The sequence below is a fragment of the Passer montanus genome, unplaced genomic scaffold (assembly GCF_014805655.1).
Source record: "Passer montanus isolate IOZ18808 unplaced genomic scaffold, ASM1480565v1 scaffold15, whole genome shotgun sequence".
Taxonomy (NCBI): domain Eukaryota; kingdom Metazoa; phylum Chordata; class Aves; order Passeriformes; family Passeridae; genus Passer; species Passer montanus.
Genome location: NW_024362051.1, coordinates 229,188 through 250,664, shown reverse-complemented (window position 1 = coordinate 250,664; position 21,477 = coordinate 229,188). Strand labels below are relative to the sequence as shown.

The 21,477-nt window shown below is 38.6% G+C and overlaps 2 protein-coding genes across 3 annotated transcripts in view; one reads left to right on the top strand and one right to left on the bottom strand.

Annotated features, from left to right (window-relative positions):
• Positions 1 to 637: 637 nt before the first annotated feature.
• CUNH5orf58 (chromosome unknown C5orf58 homolog) lies at positions 638 to 11,623 on the top strand. 2 transcript variants are annotated; one of them, XM_039701704.1, is made up of 5 exons: positions 638 to 745; positions 8,621 to 8,732; positions 9,264 to 9,340; positions 10,146 to 10,233; positions 10,659 to 11,623. In XM_039701704.1, exons 2-5 carry the CDS (start codon positions 8,705 to 8,707, stop codon positions 10,763 to 10,765), a joined length of 300 nt encoding a protein of 99 aa, XP_039557638.1. In that variant the 5' UTR covers positions 638 to 745; positions 8,621 to 8,704; the 3' UTR covers positions 10,766 to 11,623. The 2 variants fall into 2 exon arrangements, with proteins under 2 accessions (XP_039557638.1, XP_039557637.1); XM_039701703.1 differs by having other exon boundaries at positions 9,264 to 9,346.
• A 1,299-nt stretch (positions 11,624 to 12,922) lies between these two features.
• The window catches only part of LCP2 (lymphocyte cytosolic protein 2), a 28,039-nt gene continuing 19,484 nt past the window's right edge, over positions 12,923 to 21,477 (bottom strand). Inside the window, exons 14-21 of the mRNA XM_039701762.1 lie at positions 21,150 to 21,180; positions 20,483 to 20,495; positions 19,362 to 19,482; positions 16,977 to 17,026; positions 16,041 to 16,144; positions 15,165 to 15,248; positions 14,053 to 14,208; positions 12,923 to 13,357 (exon numbers count right to left, since the gene is read on the bottom strand). Of these exons, the coding sequence (XP_039557696.1) occupies positions 13,235 to 13,357; positions 14,053 to 14,208; positions 15,165 to 15,248; positions 16,041 to 16,144; positions 16,977 to 17,026; positions 19,362 to 19,482; positions 20,483 to 20,495; positions 21,150 to 21,180 (682 nt within the window). The 3' untranslated portion in view covers positions 12,923 to 13,234. The remainder of the gene's footprint in view (positions 13,358 to 14,052; positions 14,209 to 15,164; positions 15,249 to 16,040; positions 16,145 to 16,976; positions 17,027 to 19,361; positions 19,483 to 20,482; positions 20,496 to 21,149; positions 21,181 to 21,477) is intronic.

The window sequence follows — 21,477 nt, the reverse complement described above, 5'->3', positions numbered from 1 at the left end:
GGAGCCAAGCAGAAAAGGGGGTCATTTGGCCAGGTCATTTCAGTCTTTGCAGCCACATCAGAGTGCCTGCATCTGCAAATGTTTGGGGTGCACTGCTCCACATCCACTGCTTTGGAATGTGCTCTCAGCAAAGCTGACTGCCTCTGTCAGGGAGTTCATGGCTGCTGCTGCTCAGGGTTGGAACTGAGTACACTAGTTTTGGGAAGCAAGTCTTGCCTGGCTGCAAAATACAGCAAACAGAGCACCCTTTTATTTAAATATTTTGCCACACTTCCAGAAAGTGCATCTGAGATGTCAGGGGAGAAAGCCTCAAAATATAACTTTATAAAAGTCCAGGAAATTATCTCGTCTGGTGCTGAGGGGCAATTAAAGCATCTGCTGGCCTGGACTAGGATATTTTGATTGCAAACACTTATATAAGATGCAATTCTGCACAGGGTCCAGACAGTCTGGATTTTAGGCTATCTGTGATGACGGTAGAAGGTACAGTGTGTAAATATTAATAGATTTGAAACTGAAGGAAAAATTTTTATTTAACATCTTATTGGTGTCAGCTGTGTAGTGCCTCCAGCAGAAAACACCTGTGTGAGTTTAGTGGTGTCAGCACAGAGCTGTCATAAGCACCAAAAGCAGAGAGGCAGCTGGCATGGCAAAGATGCCTTACCTTGTACCTGGTGATATCTGGAATCTGTTTCTCACCCTGCTGGAGGGATCACAGGTCCATCATGTGCAGGAAAACAGGGAGGTGAGGACTGAAAAGGTGCCTGGATTGGTAAGGTAAATACACTGTCAGCTCTTATTAACTCTTGACAGCCACATTGCACTTCATGAAATTCACACATGGTGCTATTTCTTATCCAGGCAGTTTGAAAATGTTAAGACTGACTTCCTTCATTTACTGCTAAATGCAGCTCCTGTGTTGTTTGTGGGAAGGGGAATCACCTCCCATTTCTTTGTGCTGTGTGCTGTTCAGTGTGTCTGCAGCACCAGTCTGATAATCAAATCACACAGAACCTTTCCATGATTTATCCAGCTTCCAAACTTGTTGAAAAATGAGCACAATAAAAAAGGGTTGTGAAATATTTCTCTGGTAAATGTCACTGTTAATATATCAGAATGCACAGAAATGGGGATTGTGTATAACTATAGACATTTTGCTGCATTTAAATGTGCCTAATTTGTCATAAAATTATTCCTCTGTGGTTCCAAAGAGATCTAGTAATGTCATAAGAGGTTTCACCCATTTAGAGCTTACAAGAGAAATTATCAACTGTCAGACCTGTTCCTGGAACTGTCTTCCAAATTCTCATTTTTGTCTTTTTTGAGGAGTTTTGGGTTACTTTTTCTCATACAGTTTCATTGCACATTTGAAATTATCTTTATTAGATAAAAAATGAAAGCAATGATATATATGTAAAATTTATCTGAACAGGACAGACCCTGAAAACAAGCCTAATTTTGGCATTATTTTTTATTGACTTTCTTAGCTATTAACCAAGTTTGGTGAAGCAACAGGGAGAAGGGCCTGATTCCCAGTTTTGAAAACATAGAATCATAGAATTGTTAAGAAAGGAAAAATTTCTATGACCATCAAGTCAAACCATTCCCCCAGCACTGCCAAGGCCACCACTAATCTGTGTCCCCAAGTGCCACATCTATATGTCTGTTAAATCCCTCCAGGGACAGTGACAGGTCTTAGTTTTTGAGGCTAAGTAGCTGCCACAAAGTGATCACAGCTAGTAACTGATTAACTTCTGTCATAGCTATTTCAGAGCAGTCTTACTCCTAGATGGAAAACTGTTAAATTCCAGTTGAAATAACTGATTTCACACATTCTCCCTTCTGCTAAAAGAATCTGAGCATACTCCAGTATTTCAGTTTGCTTATTTGATTTAGAACATAAAGCAATTTTCCATGTCTGCAGGTGCAGCATGGAACTCATGCTGGTGCACACCTGGTGGGTTTTGTGCAGGCACAGCCAGGACATGCAGACATGAGGTTTTCCACAAGGTAGATGCACAGGCAGGAGTTGAAGACTGGTGAACTTCATGAAGAGGAGGCCCAGCCCTCTCAGCTGTCACTGTCATCAGCAGAAGGGAAAAGGCTTCCTTTGGAGTTGTTTGGATATGCCTGAATCCCCTCCTGAGGGTGGCACTGGGAGGGACAGTCACTGCCAGTACAGAATGGGAGCAGCCTCTGGGGGTGCTCCCCCTGCTACAGCTTCCCCCAGATCACAGCATCCTGTAGCCACAGCTCTCTCCTTGGAGAGCAGGCAGGCACAGCTTCCCAAGGATATTTCCTGGGAATCGCAGAGAGGAACCTCAGAGAAAAAGAAAACAATTCTTATCTCTATTCTCTGCGCCTGTTGTTTTTGCACATGTGGAATGTGTTAGGAAGATTGTTTGCCTGAAGAGATTTGGTAATTGGATTCTGGTGATGATTGTTTATATTAATTGGCCTATTGGGTCACAGCTGTGTCCTGCCTCTCTGGAGATAGTCATGGCTTTTTCTTTAGTATGTATCTTTGTACAGTATAGTATCTTTTTAGTATCCTTTTAGTATGTAATTTAATATAGTATTAGTTTAATACAGAATAGTTTAATAAAGCAATTTTTCAGCCTACTGAATTAATGTTCAGCCTTCTCCATCAAGTCAGATGCCAATCATTCCTCTCTTCAGGGGCACCCTGTTTTCCATAGGATCCCTGAGTGGGCAGCTGGCACAATGTGCTTTCAAGGCAGTGGCATCAATTATCTGCCATCTCTTAGATACTCGTCATTCTCACATTTGGGCTGAATCACCAGCCTTTTAGGGCAAGCATGTTCTATTTTCTTCTTCCTTTGCTTTGATTGTGGGAACGAGGGCATCTAGTGGCTTCTCTCTTGTTGCTCTCCAGTTCCATCTTCCAGAGACTGCAAAACTGAGAGTCTGTTAGGTGGAATTTGTAACACAGTTGTATTTATGGAGTATGAACAGTGTTGCAAGAGTGACGTCTTTATTTATGAAATAAAGAATTTGCAAAAAAGTCCTCAGTTACAAAAAAATGCCCATTCAAACAGCTGAGACAGGAATTGCTTCAGGATGTTTTGGTGTGCCTCCTCCTAGCCAGGTTGCGAGTTAATTACAAAGAAATTTTCTGATAAAACAACAAAAATAATCAAACCTGTGATTTCAAAACGATAATACCATTTCCCTGAGCAGAATTAAATTCTTTTGTTCAGTTCTCATTTCTCTACCTCTAATGTTTATAGGGCATTTCACATAATAATGTATGCAAGCTGGCAAATGAAAAATAGTGTGGATAATTACAATAGAAGCAGCTAATAGAAGCTGTAATATCTACATTGTGTCTCTGACCATTACAGATGATGGTATTAAATTCATTTAAATTAAGAAGGGCTAACTTACACTGCAGCAAATTAGAAACTTGACTTACTGGCATTAGCACACTCCCTTATTTCTCTCTGCAGTGTTTCAGGCACTATGTTACTGCAATAAAAATCTATGAAGATAAAAGAGCAGTGGTGAAGTATCTGTAAAAACAGAGTTTTTAAGCAATGACATCTCAGTCAAAACGGCTCAGTGCTTTCCAAAAGACAAACCTGATTCACTGCTTTCTTAGGATCTGGAGCCAATTTCACAATTCCTTGCTTTATAAACTTACTTTTCCTGGGTGGATGAACAAAATCTTTTTAAATGACATCTGGTGAGAAAGGTTGTAGAGAAGCAGATGTGAGTGTCCCTGAGAGCTAGGAGCAGACACAGTTCTTTGGCTCTAGACAGCTGCTTGTGAACAAGTAAAGGTTCACTATTGCTGTCAAGTCTGTGTCATTTCAGTGCTGTTATGATGAGCTGGGAAAATATTTGATAGCATCAGAAATCACTTCTCTTGGGAAATCCAGAATCACAAGGAATTTCTAGATGCTTCTTGAAATTCCTCCACTCAACTCATGAATGTATCCAAATTTCACTTTAAAAAACACTGCAAGATCAGTCGTGCCTCCCAATTCCGGTGGCTCAGAGCTTGCATGCCAAGCTTTCACCAGTAGCTCTCCCTTTCCATGATATCTGGACTATGAAGAAAGCAAAAATATTTGTGAATCTCCCCAAGTTCCACTGAAAATAGCATTCATGATTAATTGTTCAAATTATCCCACCAGAACCTAATTGATATTTACTGTTCCTCTTTTAAGCAACTCCACACTTCTTTACCTGAGTTTACTAAAAAATTAAGCAGCACAAGTGTTATGTATGAATAAGCTGCAGAAAATATACCTTTATTTTTGTATAAAAGATATTTATACCAACTAAGCAGCTTCAGCACTCAATTCCATTTGTATTAGCATTAGATGTGCACTTGTCTTCAGTTAATGAATATTCCAATCTTTAACAGGCCATATAATTACCTTGAATATTACATTACAGAACCACTTTAAAGCTATAGTTCAGAAGCTATTACACATATTTTATGTACATACTAGTACACATTAAAAAACTTTTCAGATCACCAAGTGAACACCTTCCAGACTATCTACAAAGCATAAGCTTATGCTATTTATTATTTTAAAATAATTACATTTCTTCTCTGAAAGGCTGCAGTGATTTTAATTCTGTAGGTGCAACTTTTTGGTTTTAATATTTTCTTATGCAGGTACTATGAAAACAGTTTCAGAACATTGTATTATGTGTTATATAGCATTGTGTGCTACATAATTTCTTGCATTTTTCTGACTGAAAACTCAAGCAAACAGGTTTCACCTATTATAGTATAACATTATACTTCATATATACTATAACATTATACTTCACCTATTAACTATAACAGGTTTCACCTATTATACTATGGCATAAATATACTATGCCACTATATTTGTGGCATACAATATATGCCACAAATATATATTTTAACTCAGGGTTTACACTTCCTATTTCATGAGTATGTTTTAAGGCAAGGCCATTTGCTTAGCACTCTTTTCCACCTACCACTCTTTACCTGAAATACTGGGTCTGTAACTTTTAAAGACAAAGTCTGGCTTTTGCTTTACTGTCTTTGTACCATGGTCTGGTCAGGCTTTTCTTGGCCTTCAGCAAGTTTTCATCACTTCAAATTTGACATGTGCTCCAGAGCTTATGAAATACATTTTTTTTATCAGAAATTACTGCCATTTGTCAAGGTGGCATTGTATTTTGTGTGTGTTGGTTTGGTTTCTATTTGACTTTCCTTGCAATCTGGATTTAAAATTTTTATACCTAAGCGACGGTAAAAAATCAGTTTCTCTTTTGTCAAAGCTTTTCAAGTGAAAGTTTAATAACGTGCATTGAAACTTTAAACACTCTTCTTAGACCCACTAGGGAGTTTTTTTATGAAAGCTAAAGCCTTCACAGTAACAGCAAATGGTAATACTTTCAGTAAAACTTTATAAGGCTCTTGAGGATATGGTTTAAGGGTGATTATGGTGAGAGATGGCAGGATTAGATGAACCTGAAGGTCTCTTTCAGCCTTGGTGATTCTGTGATTTCCTTATGTCTCATCTGTTACTGCAGTGCCATAAGTATGACTTCCTTGAAAGACAGACTCTAAATGTTTATTAAGCTACTCACTTTTATTATTATTTATAATAATAAAATATTATTTTGAAGTCAATACATTTTACTTCCCACTACAACAATTTCTTTAAAACATCTTTGTAACCATAAGATACAATACAAGATCGTGGTTTTCCTCTTTCTACTTCATCTCTTACGACACAAAAAAATAATTTTGTATATCCTTTGTTTTCAAACTGTCCTGTCCAGTGGTTGTGTATTGAACTGCTTCATTTTGTCTGAAGTTATAATTAGGGTAATTTTACTGCACAGGGTAATTGCAGAGGTGAGGAAGGCAGTGCTGTAGAGTGATCTGCCTGTTTTAGCTGCCTGCAGAGCTTGCTCATTCTCATCATAACCCTAATTCTGCACCCTCAAATCTATTTCTAGTCTTCCTGATCTTTTCCCCTCCTTAGAGAACTGGTTTGGTAGTAATTCTGTCTTTATCAGGGATTCATAAAACTGTCTGAACTGCCACAAGTGAAGGTGTTCTCTGAAAACCCCTGGGTCCAGAGGGGTTTTGTGTAAAGTACCACCCATGGCCAGACCAGCCCGTGATTGAAGAGCTTCAGCTCTGGGTATCTTTGCACATAAACCTGTGGGTTTACTTCAGGCAAAGAGCAAACTGCAACTCATAAACTGAAATGCTGATGTGAAATTGCCAGCAGCACCTACAAGAATGCTCCTCACAGAGGTATAACTTAATAATTTAAACCTGTGATTTCAGTGTTTCAGTTTGAAATATTGCCTTATAAAGAAAATCCAGTGTTTCTGTTCCAAGTAAATTCAGGTGTAGAAATTAAATATCTCTTACTATCTTTTTTTTAAAAAAATGCTGCATACAGTCAATCTCTTGCACTGTTGGTCAGTTTGCTGGTTAGTATCTCACATTGTTGAAGATTATTTTTTGAAAGTGGTTTTAAGAACCACTCTATTTGGTTTGTCCAATTAGTTCTGGCAACTCAGTTTATTGTACATATTTTGAATCTAATTTTTCTCATCATTACAATAACATATTTTTCCTTATATTGTTAGTTTACAATATAGAAAAATTTAAGTACAATAGGAATGATTATATGATGTTGAAAAAACATTCAAATTCTCATCATTACAATAACATATTTTTCCTTATATTGTTAGTTTACAATATAGAAAAATTTAAGTGCAATAGGAATGATTATTTATATGATGTTGAAAAAACATCCAAACGTAGAAAGTAAACTGACAGAAACAGGGTTTATTAGTTGAAGCATTCTGCTTTACAGATTAGTGAAGGAAATAACTGCTCCTTCTACTGGCACAAATATTTTCACAACCTTGCTAGGATACTGTTTTGCTTTTTTTTAATTTATATTTATATCAACTTTAGTAGGTTCTTTTGTATGTAGAAGATATATAAAGCCACCTTGTATGACAGCTCTATTTTATATTCTACCAGCAAAATCAGCACCTTCAGCTGGACTTTTTCCTTAGAGGCCACAGAAAGGGCACAGTTACCTTGTTTGCACTGGGTGCTGACAGGAGGTTGTAAACTGAAAGGCTGTAGTACAGGAATTAGTGCATGTGTGAAGGGTTTCCTGCTCTGCATTTCTCATCTCCAGAAAGCCCCGCAATGTGTGCAGCATATCATGTTTTCTCTTTGAATCACAGTTTAATTGTGCCATACCAGAAAATGCTGTTCTGAGTTCCAATTCAGTCATAAACCAATACATTTAGAATGCTTTATTTTAAAGAAGAAATAGAATGAAAGCACATCCCAAGCACACCCTGTCCATCTGTTCTCTACTGCACATCCAAGTAATTCCACTCTGCTCTGAGGTGCTGGTGATTCCTTCTCCACTGGTGCCAAGCAGTGAGTTCAAAATACAGATGAATGCTGAGCAGCAGGAAAAGTGGTTCCAGTAAATTAAAGAAAAGTGCTGACAGCCATTCCCCTGCTTGGTCCCTGGCTTTAAGTACCACAGCACGGACTGGGGAAGGAATGAGCAGTTCCCAAGCCCAGGTCATTAGTTAGCAGGTTTTGTTGATTCCAACTCAAGTCAGGTATGTGCTTCTGAGGGCAGTGGTCATTGCTAAATTAACACTGAGCATGGTCTAAATGGATAATCTGTCTAGCAAAGTGCCTCTCTTGGCTTCTTTAAATTCAGGTTCACGATTAAGCTTTGATCAAATAGTGTAACTTACTTTACTCCATGTGAACTTGAATTGATGACCAAAAGGAACTGACTGTTTATAAATGTTTATAAATGTTTGTAAATGCAGCGCATGCAATAAGCTCTCCACAAGCAGGCCCTCAAAGGCCACCAGGATTCATTCCCCATCCACCACCCTGCTGACACCTCAGTCCTCTCTTCTCCATTTCTTCTTCAGCTCTTGCAGCATTTGCAATTACTTTTTGCCACCCACTCCTAAAATGTGCGACTCCCCCAGGACTCTTGCAACCCACTGACCTCCCATGTGCTGGGTGAGGGACACCAGGGCTTTCCTTGCTGGGAGAAGCCCTGGGGCTGCCCCTGGGGGGCTGCACATCCTCCTGCTGGCCCTGGGGCTGCTGCAGGGAGGGACCAGCCCAGCCTGGCTGTGCTGGCAGCACGTCCTCATTGGGAAAGGGCTGTGCTCCTTCTCCCTGCAAGTGTTCCTAGGGCTGTGCTCCTTCTCCCTGTGAGGGCTCCAGGCCAGCTTGGACAGGGCTTGGAGCAACCTGGGCTAGTGAAGGTGTCCCTGTCCATGGCATGGGGGACAGAACCAGGTTATCTCTATGGTGCCTTCCAACATAAAACATACTTCAGCTCCTTTTGGAGAAGTTTTGGGGGACTGACTCCTGTGCAGGGGCTTCACCCTGTGCAGGGCAGTGACCCACAGGAGCCCAAAGGAGCTGTGCCCTCCATGAGGCCTTTTTGGGAGGCACCCAAAGGGGGACACCCTTACTGCCCCAGAGCTGAGCACCCTCTGCATGGTGTCAACGCACCCCAGCTGAAAACACACCCCTCTGAGGGTGAAATAACCCTCCTCCCCTTTTCTCTCCCTTTTTTAGGGTTGAAACAGCTCTCCAGTGACTGTCACACTCTTGAGCTTGCCCAAAGGTGTCCTGACGTGTAAGGAGAGAGGAGCAGCAGGAATGGGGGAAGAGCCAGCCCGGGGATCTGGTATTCAATCTCAGCTCTGTTCCTGACCAGCAGACAGTGCCAGAAGAGTGTTTTAGAGTCTCTAAAAAAACCTCAGATCATAATGTGGCCAGGGGAAGATGCACCACCATGAACAGGTTTTTTCCTGTGTGCTTTAGATTTTGCTTCCATAAATTGATGTTAGAAACCAATTGCAATACCTTTTTAGATCACTCAGAAAGTTTTCAGTTAAAAAAGTACAGGAATATGTTAGAGGAATTCTTCATCACCATTACTCATACACTTATTCACTGTTTTCAATTCCACTTGAACTCCTGAAAAAATTCTGGAGCGCTGTCCCTAAAAGAAAGTAAAAGAAATAAAATCAAGGCTTTTAATTCCTCCTCAGAACTAAAACTGTTTGAGGTCTTAGACTCTACTTTCAAATAACACTAATGAAATGAATGTCCAGTTGTTATATTTTTAAAATTTAATTATATATTTTATGTGAGATATTTACATTTATATATTTTATACTTACTAATCCTTAATAATTTGGAGTTGTCTTTTTAGAAGCCTCAGCCATGACTGATGAACTCAACATAAAGCCACTGACTGAAGGGAAAAGAGACTCAGACAAAGAATCTATGGTAAATGTATGTTAATATTCTTGGTCATGCTCCTTAATGTGCTGAGATTTTCTACATAAGTAACATTATTTATGAATCACCCAGAGTTTTTCCACATTTTAGAATTTCTGAATGATATGTTGAGAGCTTATAACAAGGCCAGAAATTGTGCTATGTGCCCTTCTCTTTGAATTTTTTCATAAGGAAAAGTTCCTTAAGAGGAGTTTAGTAGGCATTTGAGATTTCAAATTATACTTCATTTCAAATGGTTATTAGTCTTAATTTTGTCTAGATTGTGATTGGTTTTTAATTAAATGTTACATGCAGGGAATATGATTTCTAAAGAAGACAAGAAGATATTGATTGTAAACTAATTACCAATGTTTCTGGGCGTGTTTTGGCAGGCTCATTAACACTCAGCGTTAATAGTGACCAGGTTTGTTGGCCACGTTAATGTCACTGCAGCTCCATCTTGTGGCTGAATGATCATTTTCGATTAATTTTCGATTCTGTAGGAAAATCTTGGTCAAAAACAAACATGAAAAATGATGAGGAGAAGAATTCATAAACATTATTAATTTCACTGCTGTTGTTTCTATAAAAAAATGTGACAGGAAAAAACCCCAGCCTTGAGTGTTTAGTGCTTGCCTTCCATAGCTGTAATTTGTCAAGTCTAAGTGGATAATTTTAAACGGAGGGATGTTTTAGTAGAATATTATTTAAGAAAATGAAAGAAAAAATGTCATGAGTATTATGATTATCTATATCAATGAGTTTATGAATCATATATACCCTGCCAGTCATGTTTTGTTCCTGTTTCATACAGGTGATCAAAAATCCTGATGGACAGTTTAATCTTGAGGCTGCAATTAAAAATGTTGACTCAATGTCCAATGAGTTGAAGAAAATAAATGGTAATTCTGACTTCGCCATCCAGTTAAACACAAGGCTGTGTAGGACATTGTTCTAGGAGTGTACAGTTGAGAATGGCCTGGTTTTCTGTGTCAGACAACTGGGTTTTAACATAATGAAGCAATAGCTTTGCTCTTGTGTTCTAAAAAATTAATGAAACAGTAGTTAGAGAGCAATGAAATCGTGTTAGTTAACCATGGCAAACACCTGCTAGGTGATCAGTCATTCCTTTCTAGGAACACTGAGAGTCTTCTAATGCAAATATTGCTGACATGCTGACACCAACTGAATTTAACCATCTTGAGGCAAGCGAAACAGGCAACCCTGAGTGAGGTGATAGATGAACACTGAAACAATGCTCTCTGTAGATTACCATTCACTGCCATTCAATAAATACCATGCTGATACACTGCCCTTTGCCTTCCAGTGGAAAGCCAGCTACTGCTTTGTGACCTGATTCTGAATTTCAACCGTCCTATGAAGGCCCAAGATTTAAGAGAAGCTGAAGAAAAAACTTGGAGTTTGACTGATTAAGTAACATCCATTTTCTTGTATTGTCTTCTATTAATACTGGTGAAGCTGCTTCTTCTTTCTTCTTTCTTCTTTCTTCTTTCTTCTTTCTTCTTTCTTCTTTCTTCTTTCTTCTTTCTTCTTTCTTCTTTCTTCTTTCTTATCTTCTTTCTTTTAATTAAGTTTGAACTGTACAATGATAGCATGGTTTCCTGCAGATAGACTATTTTTATTTTAAGCTAAACATGTGGAATGGAAAAAAAAAATAGGTTATTCGTTCTGACAGTGGTTTTTTCAACCCACATTTCCCAAATTAAGCCCACTAGGGTGGGAAAGACTGATGTAATTAATTAAAAAGGTCAGGAAACTGGGCATGAAGTTTCTCACACGGTTTTCTCCTTTTAAACAAAAACGTGTTAGAGCAGTAACAAAAGATTTGAAATTTACTTCAAGTCACTGTCTCGTGTCTTAGTTGTGCCTGTGGAAACAGGATAAGAAACTGCCAGTGAAGGAGGAACTGCAATTTGTGTTTTGAGCTGCCTTCCTCTTCTTAAAAATGTTGCTGAGGAAGGGGTCAAGGAGCAGATTGCTTCTGGAAAACAAAAAATGCTTTCCATTCTAGTTTCTGTAATGACTCTCTAGTGCAAATAGCTACAAGAATAGGGAGGAGTTTGTGGTTTCAGTGCTCTATCCTGAAATCTTCTTGGCCCAACATTTGCACAGCCACAATTTTCACGTAGTTCACTACAATAAATATTCAATCATACTTCACTTGTGGACATGTTTGAATGTTGAGATGTAGCTTTATTCTTACACCAAATATATTTCTCTGAATAATCAAATAGAGATTTATTCTACTTTTTCAAAAATATGCAGTGTTAGAATTTGTTATGCTGGTTTATGTTTTATGTCTCTTTTGCTGGTGAGATGATTTAAAATTAATAAAACACAATTCCAAAGGAGGTGTTTCTGGGTTGTCAGATTTTTTAAGGCAGGGCAATGGAATAGAATTACAGTTCACAAGAGTCAGTGGTGATATGGGGGATGTTGTTCTTCATTTTAACAGTTTTTGAAAAGACAGATTAGAACTGACTTTTCTTTCACTTTCAGATTAGTAGTCAATTTTTAAACTATTGGGCTAGAAACAGCTTTTGTCAGCTGAAGGATTTTTTAAATTTTATTTTTCACTTTTATTTTTTGACTTAGTTGCATGGAAATGAACTTTGCTAACTTTGAATTCCAGCTCTTACCTAAACATCTTAGAAAGGAACACTTACAAAACATATCTTTATAAGGAAAACTGTTTATGAAGTCAGATTATGTTATCTGGGAAGCATTACAGATTCTATGGAAGGTATTTTCTACCTTGAATTTTGGTTCCAGTGTTTTAACTGATATAGACACCATGGCTTTAAAGGAGAAAAAGTGTGATAAAAGTCATAATTATCAAACCAAGGTCTTGTCAGACCACAAGGGAAATTGAAACCCAAGTCAAATGCTGGGATAAATCGCACTTAACAAAGGGGCTGCAGTGTTCTTCAGCCACAACTTGAATTTTTGAACTGTGTGTGTCCCTTTTTTTCTTTAAAAAATACAGTAAAACAGAAAGCAGTTGTGCAAGAGGAACTAAGTTTGGCCTGACTGTGCTTTCTAAGAGATCTGGGGGGTTCTGCCACGTAAGGGTCACATGATGATGATTTTGTCAATGTGCTCCCTGTAAAAATGCAGTTGCTTGATTCAGTCAGAAAGACACAGCTGAAGAGAGATGTGTGTGGAGAAAACCTTCTTTCTGAGTGAGGTTAGAGAATTGTAGGAAATACAAACTTCCAGCTGTGGGCTGAGGCATGGGATCCCCAGTGCTGTGCAGGGAGGATGTGCTCTGTGGGTGTGGTGTTCTGGAAAAGTGGGAACAAGCACTTTCACAGCTGGATAACCCAGACACAGATCCTGGCAGGCACCTGCATCTCCAGGGTTGGAGGGGTTTTGGTGCCACTGAAACCTGGGTGTTCTTCAGATCTGAGTTGATCTTTTCATAGAAGTGAGCAGAGTTAGATTTATTGAGGAAAAAATTGGCTTTTATTCTGTCTACTCCACAGCTTTGACAATGTTTGGGTCTACTCTGTATCACTCCAAATAACAAAATTGTTGCTGCAATTCTGATCCAAGAAAAGAGCTCCTATGAAAGCAGAGGCTTGTATGGATATTTATTTATGGTTCATCAAATTTGGTGTGGAAATAATTTCAAGAAGATATACATATCTTGGAAGAAAAAAAAAATCTCATGTGCTTTATGATTAATGGACACTTTGTAGGAAAATTATATTTATAGAGTACTGTATTTAAGGCATAATTTTAAAATAACATAGTCCTTTTTCTTTGAAACTGTGAATTTTAATGACTTCATGATTTTAGTTTGCTGAAAAGGGAAATATCTTCAAGTTTATAAACTTCAGAAGGCTTCAGTACTATATGTGATCTTCTCTAAAGTTTCATTTAAATATGTCCTGCAGCATATTTTAACATGCACTGGTTTCTTGACCCTCTGTCTTTTCCATCAATCAGAAGAAGGGGGGTCCTTTGGAAGTGGTCAATGATATCTGCTACAGAAGAAAATTCCTGTGGGATGGAAAAAATGAGAAGACTAAGGACAAAATGTCAGAATTATTAGTAACCAGTAGAAACAAAAGGGTATTTTAAAATTCTAAATATTTATCAATATTATAAAAATATATATAAGGTTCAGATCAAGTGTTCTCATTCCTGCCATGATGTGTTGTTCAGTAACTCTGTACAAGCTGCTGCAATGTTGTATAATTAATTTATACAGTCTTGGTCTGCTTAACACATGCTGTTGCCACTGTGCTTGATGTGATGGCTGCACTTGAGAGTTCAGAGGTGGCTGATCAGCTCAGGGGTTCTGTCTGGATCAGACCTGCCAGGAATGTGCAGAGCAGTCTGTCTGGTGCCAGCAAACCCACACAGTCCTGCAGGCTGGGGCTGAGCCACCAGCCTGGGAGCAAAGCTGGAACTTGGCAGGTATGGATTAGCTCTCAGCTCTGCATTTCCCTTATCTGGTATCTCAGTGGGAAACAAACATTCCCTAGGCAGGCACGTGGATTTCTAATGGCTGTGTTCTAAGGCCACCCCTTCACTCCCTGAGAGCAAACAGCATAACCTGACTCTGCTTCCAGCAGTAACAATATTCTCCCATGAATAACTGAGACAAGAAGCAGAATTCCAGCCCAGGAGAACAGTCATCTGACACTGAGGAACAAGGCAGGAGATGCCTTGGAGTGAAAAACGCGTGGTACCTCTTTTCCTTTCAAGCTGGTTCCTAACAAGTACAAGTGCTCCTGCTCCTGGTAGCGGATCTGGATGTTGTACACTTTGTCTCTGTACAGCACCATCAGGACATAGGGGTGAGTCACTGTTTTCCTTGAGCTGTCTCTCACCAGGAATGTTCCATCCTGAAACGGTAAGAAATGAAAGATGACAAATAGCAGACATTTGGGTTTGCTCAGTGTAACAACTTTCACTAGAGCACTTGTGCTTCTAAGCTTTTCTTCTTTCTGAAATCTTTTTCCTTTCTGATAAGAGAAACTGCACCATTAAAGCATTTAGGTCTTTTGACAAATGTGTTGTCTTTCAGTTTGCCACTTCAAACTTTCCTCTCTGTTACAAAAGCAGATTCTAAAGGAAGGTAGGAATGGTGTTGTATGAGGGAGAGATTCCATTGAAGGAGGAAGTGAAAAGACCAACCTTACATCACTTTAACCAGAAGAGAAGTTCATTTCCACTAAGTGCCAATCACGTTTCCTACGTGATGGATTTATAGACAGCTTAAAATAATGACATTGTGTAATTTAGATAAAGGCAGTGATGCTGTATCACTATCTCTACTTTTCTTAGTCTCAGATCTATTTTGACAAATCTTCTATTGAAATCCCTTTCTTAAAGGCACTTAAAGGACCTCATGAACTGGACTTCAGTACAAGTCACTGGAATGGTGCACATGCCATCTTCAGCTCATGGCAAATGCGTGATGCAGCACAGGGTAACCACAACTCCCACAGCAATAAATCTATTTATCTTTATGGTATTAAAGATTATATATTAACTATTATATATTTTATAGGCCATATTATTATTTAACATATATTTAGTCTATTGTTTTAATAATATATTATTATTATAAATATATAATACATTTATTTTTAAATTATTTATTTCTAAATTAAATGTATTTATTTAAACTATTATAAATATTTATGACATTTTAAATGTATTTATGTCTATTTTTGTATTTAATATTAAATATTCTATATTTCATTTATTTCCACTTTTTTTTTTCCATAAACCTTGTTTGAACCTGCAGTTCATTCTGCTGTGCTGTATGCCCAGACAAGGGTGGGATTTGCAGTACCTTGTTGATCCTGCGGAGCGCTGCCTCTGCCTCGGGCCGGCTGACAAAGGCCACGTACCACTCATCCTTCAGAGAGCCCTGGAGCTGGGGACAGGACAAGGACAAGGACAAGGTCAGCTGCCAGGGAATGGCAACATGCAAATAAGTAGAGAGAAACTGCAGTGTGAGGATATGTGAGTCTGTGTGCAGAATCTCTGTGTGTCACGGATCACACATTTATTGTGGCATGGAAAGTGCTGCTAAATTGTTTTAAATTACCTGCTCGCTTTGATAAATTTGAAAATATTACAGATCTAGATATTACGGCCCTGCAGGTAAGCTAAGAAAACAGATATTTCCAAATACTTTCAGTGAAAGATTTTAAATGGCATATTCTCTTTTGTCTACCTGGACACTAGGCACAAAGGCATCCTTTGCCTTTGTCTGTCTGTTTTTAGCTATCATCTGAGACAACTGTGCAGACTTCCTGTAAATGCACTATTTATGATTGCCCAGCAGTGTTATCACCATGAATGGTTTGCTCTAAACTTGTTTTATTTAAGGAAATGTGAAGCAAAAATGCACTCAATGAGTCCTTTACATATCAAAGTTTTGTGGAAAGAGAACTGAAAGTTCGATACTGCTTGAAGGCAGTTGTGCAAAACAAGTAATCCAGAAAACAAGCCTTTTTCTTATTTTGCTCTTTTGGGGTTCAACTATTGTTGTTTTTCTCGGTGAGGACAAAATAAGGCACTACAGTTTGACATAGAAAAGGAAACTGAAAGCACTCAGTAGTGTCCTGACAGTGACTACTGACTAGAAAAACAACTTTGAAAGGTGTTGTCTCTCAAAACTAGAAAACTTGCAGTCTTTACAGGTGTGGTTCATGTTTTGTACCTCATCTTGCTCTGTGTTTGCCTGGTGAACAGTCTGTCTGCTAGGAATTGGCAGTGGAGGTCTCATGTCAGCTGGGCCTCTGGAAGGAGATCTGCTGTTGCTGCCTTCAGAGGTACAAAAGTAGAAAAACAATGTTAAAACCAGAAAAATAACTTCATCTGTGCACCCAGGGTGTAGGATCTTGATTTTATGAAGCATAAAGTATTTTTATCACCCTGCTACTGAGACACCTAGAAATTATTTGAAATCAGCTTTAGGCTTCTCTATGAGAGCCAGGTTTGTTACAATCCATCTTTGGTGCACAGGGAATTTAACTGAGCTCTTGTGGTTCAGATCTCCATAAGAACAGATGAACTGGAAATAGGGGTGACATTTTATCAGTTTCTGTACCACAGTTACTCACTTGAGAGCATCTTGGTTTCTTTAGAGACAGAAGTAACATTGTCTCTTTGCAATCCTTACCTTCTCAGCAATTAGAAAGTAAAAAATGTCACTGTAGGACACAGCTGTTACCTTGTGCAAAAAAAATTACTTGTAAAGCAATTGATGTCTAAGTTTTCTCTATTTTTTTTCTTACAAGATAAATATGGAGCATATTTCACATGAAAAGCATTTGCTAATCTTTTTAGGGAGTATTAGCATACCACAGTGATTTGCATAGCTCAGCTCTCAGTACTGTACAGAAAAGGATGGTTTTATGAAGTTTTGACACTAGGTGAACGAGGCAGGAAGCCCAAACTTCATGGGGAAGAAAAAGCCCAAAATCTTTAATTCAGACTAAGTGATTCCTTTCAGGAATTTGATAGTTTTCTGTTCACAGTCCAAGCAGAAACATACATAGAAAAAAAAAAGCTATTATATTGACTGCGCTGAAACTGCCTTTCAACTTTCATTCACCTAAAAAAGAAAGACAATGTAAGGATGTAGGATGCAAACCTGGATGGAAGCGTGGTGGTAGAGAGCCAGTTGAAGACAGGTTTCTAGCACTGTTTAAAAAAATAATAATAAAACAAAAGAGTAGTCAGTATAACTACAACATTTCTCTATAACATTTCTGTGCTCTGATCACCTGGACTTTGTGCCAGTTTTACAGAATGTGAGAGCCCCTTGAGACCTGTGCAGAGTGAGGAGAGCCTTCTGTTTTCTTCTTTTTGTTTTTTCTTTCCTTCTTTTTGTGTAAGCGGATCCACCTTTAAGTTTACCTGGAGCTCAGTATCTGCCAATAAGGTAATCAGTAAAGGCCACAGAGATTTCTGCAGCAGGATCAATGCAGGAGAGCATTCAGCTTGTGGAGTTTTCCCAGGGAATGTTTCTGTCCTTCCCCAGAGCAGCACGCACAGGGGCTCACCAGACCTTTCTCGCTGCGGGGGTTCCACTCACAGAGTTATTTTTCTACTGCTTCTGTAACATTGTTGATAAAAATGCAGCTTCACATTTATGTTGCAAGCTGGGAAGGGCCAGCAACATCAGGGACTGGGTATCTTCCACAAGAGGAAAGGCTGAGGAGCTGGAAGCTGAGAAGGCTCAGGAGAGATCTTTTAAAGCATATAAATACCTGAAGGGAGAGCCAGGCTCTTTTCACTGCTCCCAGTGACAAGACCAGAGGTTCCCTCTGAACATCAGGAAATATTTTTTAATGTGAGGGCAAGCAAGAACTGGAGCAGGTTGCCAAGAATGTTGTGGAATCTCTCTTTCCTTGGAGACATTCAAAGGCAGTCTGTTCAAGGTGACCTTGTTGGGTAGGGGGTTGGACCAGAAGATGTCCAGAGATCTCTGCTAACCTCAAACAACATCCAAAACTGCTCAAATTGGAGTCCCACTCTTCAATTTCTGGGGCTTTTTTTTTTCTTTCTTCACCTAATTGAGAACAAATTGCCTGCACTCCTTTCCTTTACTGTTCATATTTCTCTTCTGCTTAAATGAGCTGTTAAAAAGTCTCTGAGATAAATATGCTAATTTTGTTTGCACAACAAAAACACCCTATCATTACTTGATTTATGGGAGAGAATCAGTCAACCCAGGGGCCTCTGCTACAGCAAAATTTGGCAATGCTTTTTGAATATAAGCAGAAATGTTCATCATAGGAATAGTTCAATTTGCATATGACCTTGCTATTGCTACTGCAGTATTTGTTTTGGTGTCAGCAGTTCCAGAGAATGATGGTAAATATGAGGAATTCATCAAAGAGCCATTAAAAAATACAGAGATTAGAAAATGTGCATCAGATATGGACTCAAGGAGCCCACTCTAAGTCATCAAAGTCTAAGTCTGTTGTATGGTAAATCAGAAATCAAATTTAATTAGGGGCTCTTCTGTCTAGCAAGTGAAGGCATAACAAATATTTGTAAGTTGAAGCTGGGAAAAAATTGCAGCAAGGTTCACAATTTTAAATAGGAATTATCAACCATTAGAGTAACATTTAGTGAAAGGGAGGTGAAATTCTTTCAGATTCAACTCCAGACAACCAGGGTTGTGGAGATTTTTAGTTTCGAAGTGTGAGGAGTTGTAGCTCTAACACTTAAGGGGTCCTGGAGTGTGCAGGACCCCTTTGTCCTGAATCCTACCTAGTTTTGTAGGAGATGATCCCTTTCCAAAAGAACTGGTCATTCCTATGAACCCTCCAAGCAATGGGTGTCTTAAGAATGGAAGCTTTGTACTTTGTAGGGTCTTGATGCCTTAGGATTTAGCTTTTCTATTTTTCAGATCCTGCACTGCTTTAGTGTATAGCTCTAAAACTCCATGGCCTGTCAGCTGCTGACATTCATTGAGATAAAACAATTCTTCTCTAGGCCTGGAACTCAAGGACACCTGATTGTCTCAGGACCCAGAGGTGTAAACAAGAGTGAGCTGGGGGGATAATTTGAAGTAAATTACTCCATTACCTGGAGTTGTAATTTGGAGGATTAACCCCTGAGATGTAAATGAACCAAACTTCAAATTGTCTGAAAAACTCATGACCATTGTCCATCCTGGGTGTAGCCCCTTGGGGGCTTTTGACTGCCCAAGGTGTACCTATTGAAGGCCTTCCATAAATACCTGCTTTTACTCTCTTAAGTTTGTCTAGCCTCTCTTCTAGGAGGCCACTCCAATGCATCAGTTTAAAAAAATTCCTTGCCATAAAACAGAGAGACTCATGGCTTTTTCTTGGTTGCCTGATGTACACTCTCTGTTCCACTGATACAGATCTTCAATTCTATAAAGGATTCTCCTGATAGTAGGAACAGCACTAATTAGCATTGTGTGAGGCAAGGGCACAGGCTCAGTAATGAACTACCAAGAGACTGAGATTCAAAAGGAATGACCCATAATGGTGAAACAAACCTTTCTGCAGGAGGAATGGTGTTGGATCCTGGCTTAGGTGGAGGCTTGACAGATTTGGGTGGGAATGCATTGGAGCTGTATGGGGGCAAGGACAGCTGTGGCACGGGTCTTTGCAGGGCAGCTGGGGAGAGGAAGAGAAGGAAATTTAAATCCTACATGAGATATTCTTAAGTGAAGTAGCATGAAGAAATTCTTCACCTTACTGCTGTTTAATTAGATAAATATAATGCAATAAATAGTCCTTGATGTGTTACAGACTGGAAACTCATAAGCTCAGCTAAGAACTTAAAAGTAGGTATTAAAACTAAAATTAAACTGGAACTGGCTTGAGCAACATTTACATTTTCTAACATCTGTTTTGGATAAGCCAAAATTCAGGTACCTTAACTGCAGAAGGTGGTATGTGTTTTCTTCTTGTCATGTTGCTTCTAAATAGCAGAGTTGATCTCACCTTTTTGAACATCATTCTGAGATTTCTCCCAGCATGAAATAAAACATTTTCTTTCTACAGTGTCCTCAGACCGGAACTAGCAGGAGTGGAACAGGTTAACTGTGCTCTGCACAGCTTAAATAACCTTATTGTTTATGGAGGCTTAGGGGCAGTGATAATTCAGAGAGGCTTGGCCAAATGTCCTGCTTCTGTTATGGAGTCACTTTACAACTCAGTTTCAGAAATCAGCATTCTGCAGTAGTTTATAAACACTGGTGGCCCATGGAAGAAGTTCTGCTGCTGTTCATGAAGGTGGCTAACATTGCACAGAGCCTGGTGCCAGCAGGGTTTGCTGGGGACTGGGAGATACCAGGTTTCTGTTTCCAGCTGTTTGATGCTGTGTGCAGAACACAAATCTCTCTAATGTAATGTATTCCAAAATAAGAAATCCTGCTGGCTGCTAACTGGCTGACTGAAGGAAGCTATTAGCTGTTGATTTCCTGGGGTTTGTGGCTTTGATGTGTAAATCTGCATCAGGCACTTTATAAGAATTCTACTGCCTATCAAGGTACAACCTGACTTTAGAAATGGCTCTAAGAAAACAACTGAAGTAATTTCCTTTTTACTTTTTTTTTTAGAACTAAGACAAAGAAAGATTTCAAGTCTGAAAAATCCCTGTAGAAATACTTACTGTCTTCTTCATCCTGTGGAGCAAAAAAAAAAAAATTAGCCACATATTATAGCACAGTTCTTAAGAATGTTTTACAAAACAAAATCTGGACATTGGTCAATTTTGAGTATGCAAGGATTACAAGGATTCTAATAGCTACAATGTCACTTCCCTCTACAATGTTGGGTGTATTGTCTTCATGCAACACCAAATAATTTTTGAAGTTTTTTAAGCTTTAAAGTTTTAACCAAGATGTGTGGTAGATGTCCCATAAAGCATATTGACCTAAAATAATCAGAAATTCTCAGGAGATATAAACTTCCTTCAAGTAAGTGTAGACTCTCAGAGTTATCTGAAAGTGAAGCTTTTAGGTCAGCTTAAGCTGAAAAAAATCCCCAGAAGCTCAAATCTTTTTTAAGCAAAACCACTTCTCCCATGTCATAGAAGAAATTCTGGCCTTCTTCTTCCTGTTATCCAAGATAAAAATTCTCAGGGAACAAACTGAGCTTGACACAGAAGAACTGTTCAAAAACACCCCATGTGCCATGAAAGATCCATGAGTATTGCTTACAATTTATAAAAGAAACAAGTTTACCTTTTCCAGCATTATTAGTTTATACAGGTATTTAATTTTACTGTAACCCCTATACTTTTAATATATAAATATATGCTTTGAAACTGTACTTACTTCATTTTTCTTGTGTGGTGGCCAACTGTGCCTGAAATGAAAACAAAACATTCATCACAGATGGAATACTCATTCACTTCATGTGCATTAGGCCGTATTTTCAACTAGAACATGAATTTATAGTAAGTTTTAAAGATCAATGGATGCAGAAACACTCTTTTTTCCTCACAAAAACATCTAAAATTCTAATTTTCAGCCATAATCTAATGCATTATTCTAGTCCTTAGCCCATCTTGATTTTATCAACAAGAAAAATGTCTGATTAATTGATTGTAAGATTAGAGCTTAAAACAAGCTTGTACAATGATGAAACATTAGTCTTCAAGTC